This window comes from Cyrtonyx montezumae, unplaced genomic scaffold, assembly GCF_038088225.1.
Source record: "Cyrtonyx montezumae isolate F1298 unplaced genomic scaffold, pur_monq_1.0 scaffold_8, whole genome shotgun sequence".
NCBI lineage: Eukaryota > Metazoa > Chordata > Aves > Galliformes > Odontophoridae > Cyrtonyx > Cyrtonyx montezumae.
The window spans coordinates 100,224,612-100,243,842 of record NW_027072089.1 but is presented as its reverse complement, the minus strand read 5'-3'; the positions used below and the strand labels follow the sequence as shown (position 1 = coordinate 100,243,842).

Below are 19,231 nucleotides of genomic sequence, written 5' to 3'. Positions count from 1 at the left end.
TATGAGTTGAAAAACCCATCTTGGAAAATATTCCTGGTGGGTCTTTGTTGCTAAATGGCAGCTACTCAGTAGACTCACATCTCTCTTAGGCCATCAGTAATAAAATGACCAGCACCCAAATGTGGCTACAAACAACAGACAAAATGTAATATCTAAGGACAAAGCATGATACGTAGTATAAAAATGTAGTAATGCTGTTGTCATGATCACCCTAAATTAGAAATATAAGTGGAAGTTCCCCTCCACGTAACGTTCCTCATGATAGAATGAACAGACTGAAAATGAAAAATAGCACTTTTAAATGCTAATGCACACGTATACCCTTCATAACATTTTGGAGAATGCACTGACATCAGCACTTTGCTGATGCTGACTACTTCAGGCAAGGATCCGCAATAATGCAGACAATGAGAATAGCTGTGGAAGGCATTACTGCACTAAGAAAATAACTTCCTTACTATAAAAAGAGCATAAATTCTTACTATTCTATACAAGTCACTGAATATATCAGATAAAAAAAAGCCTCAAGGGATGGGTTAGACCATCTAGTACCCATATTTTAAAGGAAGAACAGGACAAATTGCAAATATCAGGAGCAGGCAAGTCTCACAGATGTCACCAAACTTGATGACATCACTTGCAAGCTGGCACGACATTTCAACCTTGTAGATGTGACACTAGCAGCACACGACATGATCTGTTGAGCTATTCATTAGTCAAGCACCTAGACTAATTTGGAAGCAATACAGTGCAATGCAGTAGTTTATTTTCCTTGCTCCCACTCTGTGACCATTCCGGTCAATACGATGAAGCAGGTCTGTTAAATAAACCTGAGATCTTGCTTTCCAGACTAGGGCAATGGCTGCCTGCTCCGCACTGGCAAAAGTGGTCAGCAAGCAAAAAGCAACTCCCATAAGAGGTTCTTGGCAACAGCAAAATAAGAAAGTTCTGGAGCTCAGAGGGCGCTGAGGAACGGCACCAAGATGGCAGCAGCCCGCATGCCTTGCACTGCCCTGGGCACACAGCCTGCAGTGGGGGGAGGATGTGAGCCCATTCATGTGTGGAGTTAAAGGCCGCACCCAGCAGCTGCCCAACACCTCTCTAAACGGAGACAGTAAGAATGCCTTTTTCTGCACAAAACTCAGAGGTGCTTCTAGTCTCCGTGAGGCTTTCTGCCCCACATCCTGTATATGTGCATGCTCAGGACAGCGCATGGTGCAGGCCAAGCTCCCTCCCAGTGAACACTGACCTCAGTTCTCTTCCCACTGAGCCTCTCCCAGCCTTCCCAGTAATACTCACAAGCTACCTGAAAGGTATGTAGGATGAGCCAGCAGGATGGAAGCTGTGCTCTGAGTTGGCTTCCTGAATCAGGTGGTGGGCACATTAGTGGTGGGCACAGGAACCCATGGCCGCACGGGACTGGGGCTCACCAAAGCTGGATGGTTTCCTCTTCTCTGTCATCTGGAATAAAGCATGCTTCCCCAGGCTCTGAGCTGCTCTGGATAATGCCACTCCTCTTTTGAAAGAGGGCTCTGAAATCCGCTGATGAGAAAGGATGAGACTATACTATCAACAAAGACAAAAGTAAAGCAGGGATTTTCAGAACGTCAAATGATCAAAGGTGCCATTTTAGCTGAACAAGAGTTTCCAAGCAATGAATAAGGTACGGACAGACCTATTGAACCATGAAAGAAAATATATAGGTATTAGAGTGAAGCAAAGCTGACTCATACCTAAACCCACATTTTTACATCAGGGTTCCTTGGAAGGCCATTCAGAGCACCCGAGAAGACGTAAAGCTGCCACAGAAGTGCAGACCAGGGTAAAAAAAAGAAAATCAGTATGACATTAAACAATGATGAAAAGGTTAAAGAAGTTGGTAGGTTTGTTTTCATACAACAGATGGGTCAGTACAGTCATTCTCTAAGGTGTGTAATTCAGTCTTAGGCGATCTTGGAGAGTCAGACTAGTTAACCGTTAAAGGTTCCTTCCAAGTCAAACAGTTCTACAATCTTGTACTCCAGAGCATGGCTTTATCCCCTTTGTGCAGAGGAGGGATTATGGTAGGTCACCTTCTCCCAAACTACTCCTCTTGATATTAGAATCAACCTTGGAAAGAAACTGAGGATTTGCCATTCTCAGTTGTTGCTGCTTGCCACTATTCCAGCAACAAGTCTGGACATCTGGTCTGAAGGACAGTGCAATTCAGCAGGTCCTATGGTGCTCCTCTGCTACCAAGATGCTTCCAGGAATCAACACTCATGCATTTTACTCCAGGAGCTCATAATGATTTCCTGTTCCATCTAGCACTTCTCAATGTTTCTAGAGACCAGTCTCAATGCAAATATTTTCATTTGACTTTATTTGCAATTAGAAGTCACAAGTTGTTCAGTAATGTTAGTCAAAATGAACATTAAAATATTCTTTAAGGCACTGCCTACAGAGAGTTCAACAACACTTCACTACTCCGGCCATTAAAGTTTTAAGTCGTTTTTAAGTAGAAGACAGGAAATTAACAGAAAATACAGTTGTAATGAGAATTCTAGCATTCAAATATCTGACAGGAGCATTCAAAAGTGATGCAGTACCAATCAAGTAAACTTTCTGTAACGTAGCAATGACATATGCTTAGTACTACTGGCAGTCACAGAGAAGTCACTCCAGATGGAGCAGACAATACAAAGCAAGAAGACACCAAGTTAGTTGCTTCCAGGAAGATTTTTTCCATGGTCATTCAAGCAGCAACAACCATCAGAAAAAAAAAAAAGTGGCAAACAAAAATCTGATCTTAATGTCAGAGGCACCTCCAGCAGAAATGAAGCTCACAAATTGCAAGGTCTTCCATCTGTTCCAGACTAGCAAAATACAAGTCAATGGATTCAATGAACATCTTGATGGAGACAGGCACAACTGCCAAATGCTGCTGTACACTTTCCCCTAGAGGTACATATCCCTCCACATATCCCTCATATGATCAACTCAAAAGAGAACTACTTGCAGGCCATTGCTCAGTATCCCAGATGAAAGGCGTCTCATTCATTTCTGATTCCCTTTTGAACTCTCAGAAATAGCAGCACGTGTGTAACACCTCTACTGAAAACAGTATCTTCTCTTATGCATCACTAGCCTCTTGACCATTTTTTGTTGTTGTTGTTTGGTTTTGACTTTAGGAAAGTGAAGCAGCCTTCAAATTAGAGTTGCCCAGACTGCACCCCTTCTGGTAGCCCAACCTGAGAAGCCCCAGCCAGGAAACTCCAAGTCTACATTCAGTCTGCACAGGTTAACACAAAGGGTGTCTGGCTGTAAATGGAGGAAGATGATGAGCTAAAGCCATGGGGTTCAGGTTGGACGTTAGGAAGAATTTCCTTCCCAGAAGGAACAGGATGCCTCAGGAGGCAATGGAGTCATTGTCCCTGGAGGTGTTCAAGAAATGTGTAGATGTGGCATTAAAGGACATGGGTAGTGAGCATGGTGGAGATGGACTGGCAGTCCTTAGGTCTAGTCCTAGAGGTCTTTTCCAACCTTAATTCTATGATTTTATGTTCTTAACTGATAACAGCCTCCATATCCATCTTAAAATAGAAGAGGACAAGGATTCCTGTTTGCAAAGGATCGAAATGAAAGAAAAAAAACACACCTTCTGTGTAAACACATCCCAAGTACATCGACTGATCAGTGTATTGTACTGCTTTACTATTTCTGCTGGTGATTTTGTGTCAGGTCATCTTGGAAGGGCTGAAGTTTCCCTGGGTTTGCAATCATTTTTGAGTAACAGTATGCATTCAGTAGACAGAACTCAGCAACTGTATGCTGCAAGCTTCTCAATGTCAAGCATTGCAAAACAAAAACATTTTTTTCCTTGCTTTTGCAAGGAAAGTAAGCAATCAAGAATCTGATATGTTTCTGCAGATAAGAAACTCTCAGTGCTACTAGCTTCTTGTAAGATAACAAAGACACTACCAGATTCACTCCTTCGCTCAAAGAGGTCAGCAGCTTTTGATCAGCATTTTACAAGAAGTTCTGAGCAGCCAAGTTCAGGATGAGATTTATGTACCTGGGACAGCTGATTGGAACAGTAGCAGCACATTGCTGTATGAAAAGCATGTCTGTCTCTTTTGCACTGGGACTTCAAACTCTTCCAGCATTCCCCAGAGAAGTATCCTGGTTTGGGACAGGTAGGAGAGGAGAAAGCTCATCACTCACTTTTAACCAGTTTCCATCATACACAAATAGAAAGTGTAGTACCAGCTAGCTGTAGCATGAAAGCATCTTAATCAAAGCAAAGAGAGACCACAATAGATCTTTGTGTTTACTCATAACTGGTAAACTGAAATTTGACCACAAATAAGACCATGACCGCAGACAGAGTGACTTGTCTTTTCCACTAACAGTGTATGTGTGAAAGGTGCAAAGAAAATGAAGGGAGAATGATGGATTTTGTTGCTGCTTATACAAATCAGTTCTCCAATGCACATTTACAAGGACCAGAAGTGGGAAAAAACAAGGCTACAAGGAGCAATTGTAGATTCTGTGGACAAACAGCACTGAAAAGTTGCACAGCACAGATCTACCCTTACCTTCAGAAGTCTTGTTTGTACTTCTAGAGATCTGAAACTCAGTGCAAAGCGTTAGACAAACTTGCCACACTACAGAGATGGGGCTGAAGAGCTCACAAAAGGAAAGAAAAAATAAGTTTAGATGTGGGATGTTTCTTCTTCAGCTCTGCTTCACTGATTTACCCATAGGTATTTCAGGTCAGTACCAGCTTCTTTGCATTAGAAATACTAGGGAACCACCAAAATCCCCGTGGGGAAGTTGGTTCCCACTTGCTCATGCTCTTTCTTTTCGCGTGAATGCAAGTGTCAAAGTCCTTCTCACCACAGTCACACGGAGGTCAGAGTAAATCCATTCACCTCCTCACCAGCTAAGTTCTCCTTGTGCAGTGCTCACACAGGCAGGATGTCTGTGTTGTGACTACACTACCCGTACATTTTGCATTACAAATGTCACTTTCATGAAAAACTGAGCACTTGGGAGAATAGATCTGTAGTACATTGATATGCACTGGTGAATGCATATTTTAATCAGCACCTTTTAATGCTACTATGCTATTGTTTCAATTTTGTTTCAGCAAGCTATTTTAGAAGAAGTGCAGCCAATTTTTCAACATATTTGCTCCAAATTCTTATCAAGATTTCCTTCTGATAGAGGGAAACAATTTCAAAGTTTCATAGGAAACTAATGTGAAGAACTACAGAGCCTTGCATGCTCTATCAAAAAGGTGTGCAAATAAAATTAAGTTGTCAATTTGAGTTTTGATCTATTTTTTTATTGATGAATATTAATTATTTAATAATTTGTGTCAGCACCTGAGAAAGCAAGCTTAGCATGAGATATCTAAGCTTCTGAAGATTTATTTATTTATTTATTGGGGGGGGGAGGGGAGTCTTTTCCATTTTTTTCCTCTTTTGAAGCACCAAATGGTTTTGTATAGGTTCAGGACAACTATTAATTGCATCAACAACTTCCCTGTAAGGTAATTCATAATAAAAAGCTGATTCATATTTTGAATGTCTGAAGGTGCCCTCACAATAATAATATTAAATCATTATATATAACTAAACGTAGCCTGGATTTTCAGGCTGATAGCTCCTAATAATGGAATAAATAGGTAGCTTGTGTCATTGTCTATTTTAGTGATGCCTCCTGGCAAAATCTGTCATGTTTTGTAGACCTGAAACTGCATGACCCCAGTTATCACTTTGGCACAGTTTTGTTTGGAGATCCCTCACAGCAAGAATCCCATCTCCCTAGTGAATGCACACGACAAGCTAGATGTACCTGCTCCAAAAAGAGCAGCTGCCAATGCGCCAATAGGTAGAGTAGCTGGCAGTGCTGCCTGGATGAAGGGCTTGGCAGTCCTCTGCTGTGACATCAAGCAGAGTCACACATGCACAGGCTGTGGTGAGTGGGCAGATCTGGCCCTGGATGCTTTCATACAGACAATGCTTATTGCTCAGGGCAAACACACTTTTTATTACCTGCTGCTTACTGGACAGCTTCCACTACCTTAGTGTATTGAGCTGCAGACTAAAACCAGGTGACAGTAGCTTAGCCAGGTTTGTTGCTACCAGTCAGTCAATATGCCCAAAACAGACTACAGCACACTTATTCTTCCCTTCTCCCTGGGGAAAAAAAAAAAGAAAAAAGTTTTTAAGATTGCCAAGGATCTCAGACAATTCACTTCTTGCAATTGCTATAAAGAAATAAAGACTGTCCCCCTTTGTATAACAACATCATTCTCCAGATGAGGAGTACTGTTGTGAAATTCTTACTGTAGAGATAAAAATTTGTGTTCACTGCTATTTATCTTGCCTTGTACCAAGACATCAAGAACCACACAAAATTTCATCTCCTTCCACAAGCTAAAAATACCTTCATAAAGGATGGTTCTCAAAATCAATCAAACAAACAAAAAAAAAACCCACAAAACCTCTGGATTTTAAGCAATATCTTCCTTAAATTTCTCCATCAATAGGTGGCTGCTGCCTTGAATCACTGAAATTTGCATACAAAAACCCTACCTCTTTTTGACTTGCTTTCCCAGTTTACTTCACATTCTGACATTTGCAATCCTAAGGGGCTTTCTGCAATTTGCAATGCACTAAAACAGGTGGGGCAGAATAGGAACATTCTATGTACAAGCACCATCAAATTTTCACATCAAAAGACATCCAAGGCTAACAATGAGCAAGCCCAAAAATCAAAATATATCTGACAGAGGACAGACCAAGGTGTTTAGAAGAGCTAATGCTCTTAAAGAACCTCAAATATTGAATGCCAGTATGTGTTGCACAGTGTAAGCTTTAGGGTTTGGGGGACTTTTTGCAAACAGTCATGGGAACTGAGCAGCTCATAGTTGAATCAGCAGCCAAAGCTGTGGCTCTTCCACTGAAAAGACTATAAAAGCACTCAAATGACAACTCAACTTCCTAAGAAAAAAAAAAGATTTCACCTGGAAGTTTCAGGTGTATAAGCTTAGAGAGAAATCACTTGCTAAGCACACCTTCAAGAGTTTAGAGCTAGGCAGACACTTGTCACTCTAAGTACCATTATTCCCTTATGAAAAAACACACTGCTATTAAATCAGAAAAAGAAAATGACAAGCAATGTGAACTGAGCAACGTGTACTTAATTTACGATGAAAGTCCGCGGCCCCCAAGACAAAAACATTCTCATGTGCTACATTGATGGGGCAAGCCCTCAAACTCATAACACAGAGAGGAGAAATGGTGGGAGCCTCTGAGTATTCTATCACCCACCTTGCAGGACAAGTACAACACGATTATATTTCTGCAGGTACTTGTTCACTAGAAAATGGAGTCAAGCTTTTGAGGTAGATACTGCTCTGGATCAAAGGATCAAAAAGCAATATAGGAATGCAATGTGGCAGAAGTCACTAAGACAAAATTTTGCAGGAAATCATGCATCAAGCCTCTTATGAGTTCAATGCTAGGTTCACAGGTTTTTCAGAGTACCGGATCTACCTGTTCATGATTAATGCAAACCACATCCTAAAACTGAGTAGGAAAAAATAAAAAGCAGCTTGAAAGAAGGTATCTAGAGTATGTACAAGAGCTATCCGTCCAAGCCTAAAGTGTTCCAGGAAACGTAGGGAAGAAACTGTTTGTTTCTTTTTCCTTTTCTCCTCAACAATTCTCCCAGCACTTGATCTGTAGTGCTGATTTATGTGAAGACCCCTCTACAGTTACCACACACAACACAGTCACTCACCATCTCCAGGGAAAGTCCTTTGGGGAGCACTACTGCAGAACTCCCAATTTTGGGCTAAATCTAGACTAGAGATCCAGACAGCACTTATGTGCATCTAGACAAGGTTTATAGAACGTGGAAAATGGAACCCTTGAATGGGATTTGGAAGAAAGCCATAACCAAACCAGAAGTAAAGGCATCTTTGTCCAACTTGTAAATTAATGGTGGATAGGTGGTGGGGTGGAGATCACTTCAGACATCTGATGACACATTGAAAGAAATTCTTGGGGTTCCCTCTACACAAAAGACTTCCCCAGTACAAAGGGAAGAAGCAATAAAATGTGAGGAAGAACAAAACAGGAAACATACAGCATTCATTTCTTATGAAGCACTGTAGAGATGACCCACAATTACTAGGCATTTCTCCACATGAGTCTCAGAACTGAGCTCTGGTCTGCAGCAGCAGACAACACTGAAAATGCTCAGGCAAGAGAAATGAAAAAGTGCGAGCCCTAAAGAAGCACTAAGTTTAGAAAATATGTATACTGCATACACTTAAGTGACTACAAAGAAACCTGATAAAAATAATCTCAAATAACAGAAAACGACTGTATTTTTCCTTCATTATTTGCACCAGTATTCAACATATCCACTCTATTTTATGACCTCTTCTGTTGGAGAGTTTCAAACTTAACTCACAACCCCACTTCACAGTTAACTTGCCTCCCCCCTCCCAGTTTAAAAAGTCTACAGTCTGCATGTCTGTAACTTAAACACATTACCATGGCGCAATATAATGATCTCAGGCTCTCTCTGCAAGTGCCTTGATATGAAAGCATGCCTTATGAGCAAGATGATGCTACCCATTTACAACAAGTGAGCTCTACCTAAGACTCTGATTTTTGAGTGCTGCATACACCTACCCACCCCTCAGAAGTTGACTTTCGGATAGGGATTTTAAAATACATCCCTGACTCCTTAGTCACACAGATCATACATCCTACCCAAAGGGGCTTGCACTACCAAGTAAAACTAGCACCAGTCCCATGAAGCCTTTGGAGGTAAAACACACCTTCCAGAATCCCCTCAAAGCTAGGAAACCTCTTCACTAATCCCATTTTCAATAACATAATAAGCAACATAAAATCCTTCCCGAAAAGGGATTTTTAGATATTTGTATGTCATTCAGCAAAATTAAGACAAAGATCCCTGAGATATCTTTTCACATTTATTCATTCAGCCCTTTGTATTAAGCCCCAGGATCATCTCCTTCTGCCCAGTTTCACCTCATCATAGAGAGAACCATTAAGGCAGACCCCAGTCTTCTGTACCTTCCAATTCCTTTAGTCACACAATCTTTCTGCCAGGACCTTAGAGTTGCCTGGGCTACCAGGCCTTTTAAGTCTTAGCTTCCAAAGCAACATTCTTGCAACTCTCATTTATTTTAGAAAAAATGCTGAGCACCCAGTCTGGGTCACCAAGAAGAATCTACTGCCTCTTCACATCCTTATTCAGTCTTCTCTGTTGTCTCACTGCCCTTCTTTATACGTTTGTTTATTCAGTCCATCCTAGCAGTAACACAAAAGAGATGGCACAGAACAGCCACCAAACCAAACTGATGTTAGGTTAGGATTTGTCAGCACTGCAAGATATTTGATTAAATATGGATGGATTTCCATGAAAAGTGTCAGAATACCAGTCAGATATTCAGATGCTGTTGTTCTCAGTGATTGCAATATGTCCAAAATTAGAATACAAAGATATTGCAATAGTCTTTGTAGTCATCCGTTACCAGAAAATTGACCAATCTCAACCAAAGAGAGTAGATTCTTCCTCCTTACAGGGAGCAGTCAGTTTTGTTAACAGGGCACCTTGGATAATGCTACACCACCTCCTTCAGATCACACTGTTATAGACAGGGTTCTTTTTCTGTAATAGAAATTTCTGGACAGCTGATGTATATTTGTCAGGTGGATAGCGTTTGCTGTCCAGTAAGGAGGATTTTCTAGACTCATACTCAAGTTAACATTCATATTGTCCAAAAATCTAAAAACTACAAAGGAAAGCTGAGATGCTGTGGAACAAATAGGAGATCTGCCTGCAAAGGAGAACTACTAAGGGCACATAGGGGCTGAAGGGATGTGGACAAAATGAAGACTCAACCCTGTGACTCTGAAGTTCTGGTAAACTTCTAAGTATATAATAACGTTATGAACATAAGGGGAAGGGCAGTCTAGTCCACAGCATTCTCTGTATTCACAGAGAATACAACCACATTGTGCACCCTGCTGACTAGTTTACATTTTCCTGCTCATTCACTCATTCCAAATCACATTTAAAAGTTATTCATCGTGCACAGGCAGCACTACAGCTTAAGCTTACAAATCACAGTCCACATCTGGAAAAATACCCATTCTGAGTCCTTACAGCTGAACTATGCAGGCAGATTTCTGACAGCATAGGGATACTGGCACATAATCAGTCTCAGGAGTCATAGAAACATTTGAGTTCAACTAGTTCAACTCCTCTGCAATGAATAAGGACATTTGCAGCTAGATCAGGCTGCTTAGTGCCCCATCTAGCCTGACCTTGAATGTTTCCAAGGATGGGACATCCACCACATCTCTAGGCAACCTGTTTCAGTGCTTCACTATTTTTATCCCAAAAAACTTTTGCGTTATATCCAGTCTAATTTGAAATCATTTCTCCTTGTCCTATCACAACAAACCCTGCTTAAGAGTCTTTACTTCTTTCTTACAGCCTCTCTGCAGCCCTTTCATATACTGAAGGGCCACTGTAAGGTCTCCCCCAAAGCATTCTCCAAGGTGAACAGCCCTACCTCTCACAGCCTGTCCTCATAGGGGAGCTATTCTATCCCTTGGATCATTTTTGTAGCCCTCCTCTAAAAGCACTTCAAGGCTGCAAACTTAAGGCTAGGAAGTTTAGGATAGGCCCCAGCTCCACAGTACAAGTAAAAGTGGCAGCATAGGGACCCAGTTTATGATATGGTTTGGGAAGAACACAAACTTGCAGCATCCACAGACACAGCTACAAATGAAAAAACAGCAAATGGCAGCAGGTCCTACACAGTAGATACTTGCTCTAAATGCCTTTAGTCAGAGAGATCTCCATTTGTGTGCTCATACAAACACCACATCACTTAGCAACCTCTGTTTTTTCTTGTAGGCAGACCAGGATCAGGAATCAAGGCCCCAGCTTTCAGTTCCTTTATGCAGACAAGAAATTACTTCCCAGAAAGCAATCAACAGGCAGGTGAATTGTTGAAGCTATCTAGAGCCCTAGTTGAAAAACACTGAGCTTGTTCTATCATTTTGTTCTTGATGGTCTCATATTTATCCAGATGAATGCTTGCAGTCTTTAATGAAAAAAAAATAAATCATGTTTGTAATATTACATTGATTTTTGCCAAAAAGAAAAATATTATGGATTGCACTATATTACATTTCCATGAATACAGTGGGAAAAAAAATGAAGTGATAACAAGAGATATAAGCTGACCAACTTCTCCACTCTCTTTGCAGCACTAATTGACAACAAAATATAAATACTTCCTCCTTTTAAAGCACCAAACTGTTGTAGGAATTATATCTACATCGTAACATTAATCTGCACACTTCAAGCCACAAAACCCACAACCGGTATGAAACTAATTCTGTTCCATTCCTTACTTTCAAGGCTCAGCTTCATAATAAGTGACTCGTAGAGCATGTTCCAAGGTCTGCATATGGATGATGCAAAAAATAAACAATACTGGAATCAGCACAGGGAGTGAAGTGTTTGGGCACTGCACACAAAGCTCTCAGCCATAAAATCTTGCATTTGTGGTAAGAATTTAAGGCTCGAAATTCTCTGGCTCAAATGAACCAATTTGGAAACTCCTACAGCAGTCTGCCCATCAAACACATACCAGAGGTGTTGGTAACGAGTGGTGTTCCTTTTCAGGTGGGAGTAGCAGTCTGCATTAGCTGAGAAGAAATAGTCAGGTTTTTGCATTGGCAGTCTCAGAAGAGTGGCACCTTGGGAGACCTCACAGCCCATTATAACCACTTTCATTTGCTTTACTTTGCACATATCTTCATAACGAAACAAACCAGACATCAAGGAGAACTTTTTGTTCATACTCTAAAACTTCATTTCTTCCACAACATGTTAATCAATCTTCCACCTCCCCCTTTTTCACTCACAAGAAGGATTTCATCTTTAAAAAGATTTTAATGTCAGACTGAAAACAAAAAGGGAACAACCACAGATTATGAAAATTTGATATTATGTTAATCTTTTGTTATTTAAATATCACCAAAAAGTTTTCATGATTGATAACAAAACCCTAAGAATCAATTAGATGATTCAATTTGCTGTAGAAAGTCAGCTTTTCTGACAGCAACTGCATATCTTTGCAAATAACAGGCACTTACAAAGATCAATTTACTGGAACAAAGCAAGACATTAATTAATGAATAAAAGAGTTCAAATTCTTTAACATAAAGCCCTCTATTTCCAAGGTTCTAGCCTATGAAAAAGAACTGTTCCATGTCAATTAGAATAAAAAAAAAGAATAGCTCACTTTACAACTACATTCTGCAGATAAGTTAACTAGAGACTATGGTCCAACCAAAACAACCTAATTTTCATGCATGTAGTACTAATACTTGTCAATTTAAAGTCTTTGGAGACGGTAGAAGTGAAGCAATCAATCAGCTTTACAGAAGGGACAAAAACAGAACACAAGGTCTCTCTCCAGCATCCATATTGCTGCTATTTGGATCAGCTTGCATGAGTGCTCTATTCCACAGTTGTTCTCACTGCTCCCCTAACAAACCAGTTTGCACAGAGATGAAAAAAAACAGGAGGTCCACTCAACGCTGGTTATCAGCATAGACTAAAATGATACTGATACTAAACAGATTAAAAAAATCCAGCTGCAAGTGCCTAGTCCATCGGCAGCACTGAACTACCAGGCCACAGGAGCAATAAGCAGGCTTGTGGGACTGTTCAGTCCTTTTGTAGGCTTCTCTCCAGTTGCAAAAGACAGTAAAAAGCAAATCATAAAAGGGTTTCTGTAATGCAAACAGCCTACAGGAGTACGTTTTAGTAGACTTTGATGCTACAGTTATCTACAAGATGAGCTCAGTTTCACAGTTCAAGGCAAACTCTGAAGTTACAACTTCTCTTTTTTAAGAGAATTTGAGTATTTAACTCTAGCCAGCTTTAAAAAAAAAGTCTTTGAAGAATCTAAGAAGCTGTCTCTGCTAGACAACGTACTGATTAACGCTGGCTCTTTGAAAAAGGGGAACTGTGTCTAAAGGAAACAGGAAGCAAAGTAGGGGGAACGTAAGGAACTACTCAAGTCATTATAGATGGCTCAGCCACACATCTCTAACAAACAGGGGGGGTGCATCATTTTCGTACCGTGTGGTTGCATTAATAATAGGTTTATCTACGAATTCTATCTCACACAGCTGGGTGCTGCATGGAGAATGCTCCAGCTCCAACACTGTTATGTTGTTTGGCACTGATGAAACAAGTATATTCCTTGGAACAAAAAGGGTCAACTGAGGACCGCGGGCTGGCCAGTAGCGACCGAGATTAAAGCCATTGATCCAAATCTGCCCCTGTTAAAAGACAAAGAAAACAACAGTTTTAGTATTTTGACAATGACCAAATAACTAAACTTTTAAAGCATAACATGCTTCACATTGTAACTCTATTTTCTTATCTTCCAGTTTGCTAGGAGGACAGAAAATCTGTTGAAGAAAGTGCTAGAAATAATGAAAAGAATCTAAATCCCCTGATGCTTTGCTATTTTAAAATGAAGTGGCTGAATACTGCAGTCTTTCCAGATATGACAGTCCTTAGGAAAACAGAATGGCAGGTTCCTGACACAGAATTCTGTGACAAGATGCAGACCAAAATAAGCCCTGAAAATTGTATTTGCTTGACAATGACTGACTGCTGAAAGCAGAAAGAACACATGAAGTAAGAAATCAGATTCTAATTCTCCTGTTGTTGTCTGTAAAATGTAGTACTATGTTATCTTTTAACTCCTTTCCTTGGTATGATTTTACAAAATAAGATGTACAAGCTTGCCCAGATGCATGAAATTCAGGTGTTTTTTATACTTCTAATAGTTTAGTAAACACGAAATTACATTGCAAAGGTACTGTATTTTATTTTAGTTGCTAGCAAAACCTCAAAAATCGTTACATTAATGTAAATTCAATGAAACTGTGGTTACTGCAGCATACAAACTGCTTAAATTAATTTTTGTAATGAAAGTGGCCCTAACAGTTTCAAATATTGTCTAACATTATTAAATATCCCAAATTAAAAATAGAAAACAAGTAAAAGAAAATATCAAAATGAAAACAGCCATTTCATACACCAGAAAATGCGCACACTGTAGTGAAACAAATACAGGTTTTTCCAGATGTTTTGAAATTGAAGAGTTGCCAAATGCTTAGTAAAACTGCAAATGAATTCCTGAGGTGAACCACACTGTTCATTAAACAAGATATAAGCTGATCTAAACAAACCATTTTCTTTTATTCTTCTCAAGTGTCCTTTTCATCATGTGTCAGACAATTTACAAAGGATTCAGCAGGCAAGGAAGAGGATGGGAATAGATTATTTCATCTGTGTTTTCTTTCTTGCTTTAGCTGTTATTAATCAGAAGGCAGAGGAAACAGTCGTGGCATTGATGTACATTGATAGAGACTACAACAGAGTCTGAATCTGGGATTGCTGAAATTCAGATAATACTTAGAAGAATTACAGAAGCACAAAGCTAGTATTTATCAAAACAGTTTCTATGGAACTTGCAAGAAAAAACTTTTCAGGAGCTGGTACATTTGTCAGTGCAGATGAATCACTTAAACTGTAGTAATAGATACAGAGATTAAGATCCTGTATCTTACCATGCCAAGGGATTAATAAACTTAGATCTCAAACTACTTCTTCATTTGTTTATTTAAGATTTAAATCAAGTTCATCTTGGTTCTTGGCTTGTTTTTGATGCGTTTTAATACATCAAAAATAATACACATTGTCCTTTAGGACAAGAAAAGCTTTTTAAATCAAGTTTATTATTTCTATACTAGTTTTAGCAAGAAATATGACATTAATATGCAAGCTAACCACCGAACACACAAAATGAATTTGCAAATGCACTCACTACACAGTAGACTAACTACTAGACAGGGCTACTGTAACCCTCTGGGAAGCAGTAGTTTAGCATAGGAATCAGCTGCATTAGAGTTCCAGTGCAGCAGGTATACTCATACAGGTCTTGGTTTCTGTCCTTAATCTCATTTTTCCAGTGAAACTATGAACTTAATTTCTCATTTCCAAACTGACATTTAAATCATTAACAGCACAGTAAAGGAGTGGGTGTCTGTATTCAGAAACAAGATTTCCTCTATCAGGGTCAGCAACTACAACCCATGATACCACAAACGAAGAACAGTCATGACTGCAAATCCTCTTTTCTGTTCAGATTAAAAAATAATAATAACCTGATAAATCTAACCATATATCCAGTAACATACACTGTTAGAAACACCATGCTTCCTGAAGTGAGAATAGGGGAAGTTTTGTTAACAGGAAAGGTTTTAAAACATAACAAAGGCAAATGAGCCTTTCTTTGACCTTGAACCCGAACAACACAGGTCCTGGCTCTTAATGCTGCATCCTTCTGGGCTATCCAGCAAGTCATATTCCTTGACATAATACACAAAGGCAGGATACTTCTTGGAACTGCATGTTTTCTTAACAAGCATTGTTTGCATGGCTTTTGAATTACTCAAACACCTGGAATTTTGCTCTTATTAAGAGCTCCTCTCCATACCTTACCACGAACAATTTACACAGCATCACTCAAGGAATTAAGGCCTATATCCAGTAGGACTTGAGCAGAATTTGATGTCTTTTTGACCTCTGCCTTAACTGGCATTTGCTCATTGGTCAAGTTATCTGCAAGTTCAAGATTTTATCTTTCTTCTCCCCAAACTCAGTTTTACCTCAATCTTATTACTCTTGGGTACCTTATTTAGTCTAGCCCATACGAAGCTTGAAGGATCCATCCAATAACCATATTTACAGTTTCTCTGGTATCTCTTTAACCTCTTCAGAGGGTATACCAACTAAATAAAGCAGAAGTTTATGTTCAATAGGTCAGATGGAAAGATTCCCACTGACACCTAAGAATTCCTGGACACGCTTGCCTTTTCAAAGATAAGATGGTTTCATTACTTCAAATAACTTACTGCGAAAGTCCCAGATTCTAGCTCCCATGCAAACAACTATTTTTATTTTTTTCTATGATTGTGCAAGATATGTACATGTATAGAAACAGGGACTATGAGACTTCCTCATCCAAGCTCAGTGCAAGCAGCACTAAAAGCCTACAATGAATCAGCCTTCTGCATATTGGAAAGTCTGTTAACCACTAGAATACTGGGCAAAGATCACCAGCAACTTCTCTTCTGCTTTAACAGAAATAAGTAAGCTGCTTCAGAAAGGAGTAACTTTGCTACCTAACTACATCACTCTGATGTCTGAACTTAATTGCTTAGGCCTTCAAGAGGAGTGATGCTTCAGTACACACATTCTTTCCCACTGTCTCTCCCACCAGCAATGTGAATAGGCCCTTACTCGTTTTGCACAGTCTCAAACATGGCACCCTGAAAACATGCTTTTTTCTGTTCTAGCTGTACTCCAACTCTATAAGAAGTTCCTATTAACAGACACTTGCTCACAAGCTTCTTGTGGCATTGCTCTCTAATTTAGTTCAGCCACAAGTAAGCAGCAGAAGACAGGCAGTAACATTGTCTAGATCCACACCTACAGGCACACCTACTAGTAGTGCCCAACTCACGCTATGCTCTGTAACAGGACACAGTTTCTCACACAGCTCCACAAATATGTTTGCAGTTGCCCTTAATTAAACAACATAACCAGAGAAGTGTCCTCTAATATCTCACTTTCTCCAGAAAAAAAATCAACCCATAACTACTAAATGCAGCATTTCTAAGTATTCTGACAGTTCACCTTTCTTACTTTTTTCTTAATTCTCCCTTTTTTAGACCAGTACTATGTACCTTTTGAGTATGTTTCCCTCCTCTTAATTGTTTATCTCCAGATTTACTTGAACCTAGGAATCCATTTCCTAGTCATCAAATACGTTTGACATGTCTCACCACCACAACATACTTCTACCAAGCCACGGAAAGGCAGATTTTGACTTTCCATAGAAGTCTCAGTAGCAATTTGAGTAGACTTCAAGTTTTAACAGCAAAATGTTGTACCTTTGTCCAGTCAGGAAATTTGACATAGGTGTCTTGAGGCAAGTCTGGAATCCCACCAGGAATTGAAAGAGTACCAGTATAAAAAGCAGGTGCTTCATAACTCTGTGGTTTGCCAACAGATCTCTTTGGTTGGTCAGGGTAGCCATGGATGAAATGGTTCACTGCTCCATCTATATTCAGGGGATAGATTTCCCATTCAACAAGTGTATCTTGATCAAGAGTTAAATTTGAAACTAGGCCCTAGGAGGAGAAAAAAAAAGACAACAATTTGCTTAATGGTATTGAAGTTATTCAGCAGCAAATATAAGTCAGAAAATTTTCTGAGTCAAAGATGGAAAGACAAACATCTGGTCTTCACCAAGCTTTGCTTACAAATCAAGCATTTACTTTATTCTCTGTGAAAGCACTGTTCCTTTTCAAATTTTTCACTGATGCCCAAGTCTCTTTCAACCTTTTCTCCCATTAAAAAAAAAAAAAAGAGTTCTATTTTGCTTTAATTTGAATATGACTAAAAAACAAGAGACTTAATAAAAAGCAGAAAAACAGTCACGTAACTTAAGTTTTGTGATAGCATCGAGAGATTTGGTAACACTGAGTCACTAACTCAAGATATTAACCTGCACAATAGCAGAGAAAGCAGTATTTACTTCCCACAAGCCTTTTACAGCTAGCATACAGTATCACAAAATCAAGGCGCACATTTCATGACCCCAATTCAGAGAAACACTTTAAGCTTACAGTCAGCTTCAAGCCCACATAGTCCTGTTTCATTTCTATGGAACTCTGTGCACTCTTGAAGCACTCACACAATGAATGCAAAGGCAAGGCAAAGTAATGATTTAAGAGGAGTGAAAGGAACATTAAGTTTCTCCTGAACTCATTTCTTAATTGCATTACAGTAATGATTCCTAAAGCTGAGGATCACTGCAACATAAGGAATTAATTTTAAGCCAATGCTCCTACATCCATATAATCCCCTGAACAGACCCTGTACAGAAACTGTTTTTCAGTACAACTTAAGTTCTGCTGCAACCACCACAACATGAACAGGGACAAGAAGTTCTACGAGTAAAGGCACAAATAAAAACACATTTTCTATTGTCATGGAGGGCTAACAGTATATAGTGTATCTGTTCTGACATCTAATAAACATTGTGCTGATGTCACAAGTCTAGTCATCAGTATAAGCACAACAGGAACTTTTATTTTCATATATGGAAATAAAGAATCTGCACAGAGTAAAATGGCAAAACTTGTCTCTACAACCTAAACTTTGTTTGGCAATCAGTTGAAGCAATGCAACAAACCTTTGGCCAAAACTTTCTAACCCGCTGCCCTAAACCTGTCTTCAGACGTTAAGAATTGTATGGTTCTCAAATGAGTTGAGGTGCCTAAAAGCACTTTGCTCAGCATAAGAATGCACATGCAATAGGCCAGACAGACATGAATTTTCCAGTAAAACAAACATGTAAGTGGTAGTAAGCATGCAAAAAAATACAAATAACAGAAACACTCTTCCTTCCTTCATTTACAAGGCTTAGACCAGCCAGATGTTTTAAAAAATAACCTCTTCAGATTCTTTCCCAAAATCTAGATGCCAAGTTTCACCTCAAACTCAAAAAAGTCAGAAAAAAGTAGCTTTTCTGAATTTTGTTCAGCTATCCCATTGTCTTGAAAGTCCAAGGCTTAACAAGATGGAAATGTCCTCCTCTAATGTTATTTCTGAAGCCACAGAACATCTAAGAACAAGGCAAAATTATTCCCCATTTTCAAAAAATCAACACAAAAAATACCTCCCTTAAGGTATTCTTTGCGAATAAGACTGGGAATCAGCAACTCACATTTTCCAAAGCTACACTGATAATATCTACTTCTTCTGTTTGAAAGGACTGTGCTTTTAGAGGTTTATTCTCACAGTGGACATCTAGTATGTTCGCTCTCACTTTATCTTTGAAAAGTTGAAACCCTGGTATAAGTGTGAATTTCAGCTTAACCACAGCAGCACTGAGCACCTCCCTACTCCAGTCTCTAACCCTTTATTCTATTACTGTAGGTTAGCAACAAGTACATAAATTTTCTTATCACCTGGTCTGTTACTAAATAAATTAGCACAACATTTCTGCTGCCTCTAGATG

General features: G+C 39.4%; 1 protein-coding gene across 2 annotated transcripts in view; it reads right to left on the bottom strand.

The window, feature by feature from the left end:
• Positions 1-11,977: 11,977 nt before the first annotated feature.
• GLB1 (galactosidase beta 1) overlaps positions 11,978-19,231 on the bottom strand; it is a 43,767-nt gene continuing 36,513 nt past the window's right edge. For both annotated transcript variants that reach the window (XM_065753376.1, XM_065753377.1), the window contains 2 exons: positions 17,097-17,336; positions 11,978-13,406 (listed from right to left, as the gene is read on the bottom strand). In XM_065753376.1, coding sequence (XP_065609448.1) covers positions 13,146-13,406; positions 17,097-17,336 — 501 coding nt within the window. In that variant the 3' untranslated portion in view covers positions 11,978-13,145. The remainder of the gene's footprint in view (positions 13,407-17,096; positions 17,337-19,231) is intronic.